The sequence below is a fragment of the Phytophthora sojae genome (assembly GCF_000149755.1).
Source record: "Phytophthora sojae unplaced genomic scaffold PHYSOscaffold_2, whole genome shotgun sequence".
Lineage (NCBI taxonomy): Eukaryota > Oomycota > Peronosporomycetes > Peronosporales > Peronosporaceae > Phytophthora > Phytophthora sojae.
In genome coordinates this window covers 9131062-9135461 of record NW_009258116.1, presented here as the reverse complement: position 1 = coordinate 9135461, position 4400 = coordinate 9131062, and the positions used below count along the sequence as shown (strand labels likewise).

The 4400-nt window shown below is 60.2% G+C and overlaps 1 protein-coding gene across 1 annotated transcript; it reads right to left on the bottom strand.

The window, feature by feature from the left end:
• Positions 1 to 268: 268 nt before the first annotated feature.
• PHYSODRAFT_326646 (hypothetical protein) lies at positions 269 to 1692 on the bottom strand (the record flags this gene model as incomplete). The annotated part of the gene is made up of 2 exons (XM_009522646.1): positions 269 to 982; positions 1015 to 1692. 2 exons carry the CDS (start codon positions 1690 to 1692, stop codon positions 269 to 271), a joined length of 1392 nt encoding a protein of 463 aa, XP_009520941.1.
• Positions 1693 to 4400: the final 2708 nt, after the last annotated feature.

The window sequence follows — 4400 nt, the reverse complement described above, 5'->3', positions numbered from 1 at the left end:
GTCCGCTCGGCGAGCTCGTCGAGTTCGGTGGCAGTCCGGACCAGACGTGCATCGATGTCATGGATATGATCCCGAAGGTGACCCGCCTGCTGCCGCACCTCCAAGAGCTCACTTTGAGTCGCAAAGGACCCCACAGCGGCCTCCACCGGCCCTGCTCGATGAGCATGGGAATCTACATTACCATGTGGAGCGCCTCCTGGCGAAGCGGCGGTGCCGGGGTCAAAACCAGTATCTGGTGAAATGGCGAGGGTACCCTCACTCCGAGAACTCATGGGAGTTTGACGCCAAGACTGCCCAGACGTCGTGGACGCTTTTGATCAGCTTGATCACCAGCGCCCTGAGGGCTCAAGGCCGGCACGCCGGCCGTCCCGCGCTTCCCGGCAATAAGCTGGGGAGCTGCTGGGTCAGCAACATTGCTTCGAGGCTGACCCTGAGCCACAGCGCTCACTCCCTCGCGGGAAGGAGCGGCTGGAGCGCTCGAAGGAGCGAAGCGCGCAGCGTTAAACTGGGTCTGCGGCTGGTCGAGTGCCGAGAGGCTGCGCTTAGCTCGGACCTTCGCGAAATCAAAGCGGAGCTTGCGTTCAATGCGAACATCCACTTCATTGAAGCTGGCTCGGAGAGCGTCCATGGAGCTGAGCTTCCGGCTGTGCTCGGCCCAAGACTCGAACTGAGCTTCGTACTCAATTGAGTCTTCCCCCGGGCTAAGTACCACCGGGTACGTCCGCATGGCGGGCACGGACTTCTGCTGGGCTTGCAACCGCAGCCTCTCGCGATACTCCGCGACAGTCGTAGACTGTGGAGTGAGGAGCCGCTCTCGCATAGACGTACGCAGTGCGAGCTCCTCCGGAGTACGGGCCGCGGGCCCAATGGTGTGCAGCGCGAGAGACTGCTGGAACGCCTGGCGACAAGCCTCCGCGGGGTCGCGAGGCCGGGAGCCGTAGTCAGCAGTGCTGGGGTTCTGCAGAGGCCGCAGCTCGGGGCGCTGGGAGCGCATGGAGCCATCTGTGCCGCAACCTGCTCGGACTGAGCTTCGTCCAAAGGGTTGGAGATGACGGGGCCCAGGGGCACGCCTTCACCACGAGGTGGCGAATACCGTGGCTCAGTGAGCGCGCGCAGCTCGTAGAGGCCGGATGAGCGTTCAGGGAACGGGTTCGGAGTTCGCAGCGGTGGCCGCGGCCCCTCCCTCGACGGCGCAGCGCGCTCTGCAGGTGGACGGCTCGGCGAGCGCACAGGAGGCGTGTGCGCGGGGCGCTCTTGATCGCGACGGCTCGGAGAGCCAACTGGGGCCGGCGAGGCTGCTTCACGACGTGTCGACGTTGTGGGCGAAGCGTTACCGCGGCTCGGGGAGCGTCGCGTGAGTGGGGACGCATCTCCTCGGTTCGGAAAACCCTCCATGGACTCGTCCACCTCGCCCTCTTCACCAAAGAGTTCCCTAGGATCCATGATCTGGCGGGTTGGTGCTCGAGGAGAGCTGGGGCTTGTGCGCTGCAAGCTGCGCTTTAGGCGTTGCGCCGCGAAGTACTCGGACACCGAGAGCCTGGAAGGCGTCGAGGGTGTGCGCGCGGGCGCTGGCGTTCGCGGAGGTGCGGAGGCACACAGTGCAGCAGCACGAGAGGAGCGAGGCTCCGAGGCGGATCTCACGAGAGGCTGTCTGCGGTCGAAAGACCAAAAGGCTTTATGACTTAAAGTCATGTGATGGCGCGTTGCGCCGAGAAGTTCTCAGAGAAGTCCACGCGATGTGGATCGACTCGTTCGAGAAGGAGGCTTGACGGAACAAGACCCGGTGGTTGACCGTTAAGCGTGAACACCCGTGTCCACGGTTTGGTGGGGGAGGGTGTAACGGGGTTACACGAGAGTTACCCGAAGGGTTACGAAGTGGGTACACACTGTCTAACCTAAATCAGTAGGAGAATCAGTACATGGCTTCAGAGCCACTGATTATGCATATGACTAGGGTTCACTATGCTAGATAGTGAACCGGATACATTTACACCGTAGGCGGCTTTGCCGCAATAAAGGGAAATACATTCAGTTTGAGATTCACACAGTTGAGAGTTAAGGGTTGACTCTTGAAGTCCGTTAGGTGTACGGACTCGTACGTTCTGGTATTAGAGCGGGCTATTTTAAGCTGAGACTCTGTGAGTCTGTTAAGTTTCCTCTGACGCAAAGCTACGGCAGTCCCGCTGCACTTGGTAGCACTTGTAGTCAATCCGACACGTGAGTCTGTATAGATTGATCTTGTGTGGAGAATGGAGCAGTTCGCTCACTTAGCCCCGAACCAGCAGGATGCGCTTAAAAAGCTTATGTCCTTGCTGGGCTCGGAGGGCGTGACGCAACTTGCGCAGCAAGGCCCCGACGCGGTGAACGCGCGTCTCGAGGCGTTTTCAAGCTACGAGAATGCTCTCCTAGAGCACCTCCAGCAGAGGATGGCGACGGCCGCGGCGCCCCAAGCGCCCGCTTCGTCATTCGACGCGGGAACAAGACCCAAGCCGCTCATGTTGAGCGTGAAGACCTTCGAAGGCAAGGAGGGTGAAAGCTTGATGCTTTGGACCCGTGAGGTTGAGATGGCTATGACTCCGGACGGAGTCGCAGCGCGTGGTACTAGCCATCTCGAAGCTCGGTGGGCGAGCGAGAGAGTGGGCACAAACGTCCGGGACGTCGGTCGAGGTGGCCTTCCCGACGTGGGACCAGCTGAAACAGCAATTGTCCCGAGTGTTTGCTCCGCCTAACGAGGCGTATCGCGTGCGCTCACGCTTCCTGGCGACCAGGCAGAGCAAGAAGGAGTTGATGGACTATCTCCAAGAGTTGAGAACTCTCATTGCTGGTATGTCTGCGGACCCTCTGCCGGAGGCAGTCACCGTTACGGTGTTCATGGAGGGCCTCCGCACTGGCGTTGCCAGGACGGAGGTGTTCCGAACCCACCCGAGCTCTTTCGAAGAGGCTGTGAGCGTCGCATTGAATGCGGAGCACAACTTTAAGTCGTCGAGACTTGGGTGGAATGCGTCTTACGCTAGCGCGTCGAGTGGTCCGGAACCCATGGACCTCAGCTATGCTGAAGACGAAGAAGCCGAGCTTCGTAGCGTCGCGGTATCCGCAGATGCTTCATCTGTGGTGACACCCGTCACCTTCGTGCTGGGTGTCCGCTGCGCCATCAGCGCCAGGCTTCGTCAAGCCGCTCTTCGAGTTCGAGCCAGGGCTCTGGTTTGTCTCGGGGAAACGAGAAGTCCCAGTAGGCGCGGGGCGGCCTACTGGGGAAGAACTAAGTTCTATTGAGCCTCGGCGAGGTGGAGGTCGACAGGACTTAGCCCCGAAGAGAGCCGTACTCTCTAACACGGAACGTGTATGCAAGCCGGGCTTGCTAGTTGTCCAAGCTTGGGTGAAGGGCTTCACGAAGCCATGGACGATTTTGATCGATTCGGGGGCGTCGGGTAACTACGCCCGGCGTTCTACGATGGACGGAAGTCAGCTTTATGCTGAGGCGCTGGTAGCGCGCGGGAGTGACATCGTCACTGTTCGTCTCGCGACGGGCACTCGTGTCACGGTGCCTAAGGTCCCTGTGGACCTGGGCGTGAAGTTTTTGGATTTTGATAGCGTGGAACGCTGTCTGGTCTTAGACCTCGATTCGAGATATGATCTCATCCTTTGTATGGCGTGGCTGGAACGCCACGAGCCTTGGATCGGTTGGAGGTCGAAGACCCTTGGTGCTACGCACTTCTCTCCTGGCGGAGCATTGGCGAGTCATGAACCCATCTCTGCTAGGAAGCAGAAGCGCTTTTGGCGCGAGCACTGGACCGAGTCGGTCAATGTGCTGGACATCGGAGTTTCCGAGTTGGTGGACACTGAGTGTGTCGAGAACGAACGTTCCGAGCGTGGCTTGCGGACGGCAGGTGGAGCGGCACGAATTCCGCTGAGCGGGCGTGCATCTGAGGGCGACGCCCTGCTGCGTGCCAGCGACGGCACGGTCGGTATGATGCCGAATAACAAGGGGCTTTGCCCGGATGAAGATCGTGGAGTGGCACGTAATCCACTGAGTGGAGGCTGCGGATCGTGCAGCTCTTCGCGTGTCGGTAAAGACACTGGAGCTCCCCCGGAGCTGAACGAGGTGGTGACACCTGGCGTCAAGACGCACGTGAAATCACGGAGCTCTTCAGAGCGGACGGTGTCCATGAAGAGGAGGCAGCGCCGCAAAGCGCTGGCTGCGAGACGCAAGGCGTCTGCGATCTCACGAGTCGAGAAGGACGTGTCGAGCGGCGAGGCTCCACACGAGAGCGAGCAGCTCTATACACTCGTGAATGGAGTGACGGACGACGTCGACGGTGGTATTAACCTCGACGACTTGCCCTCACTGTCTGCTCTCCTGGAGCTGGACAAGATGTCCTTGGCCGAGTTCGGCGAAGCCT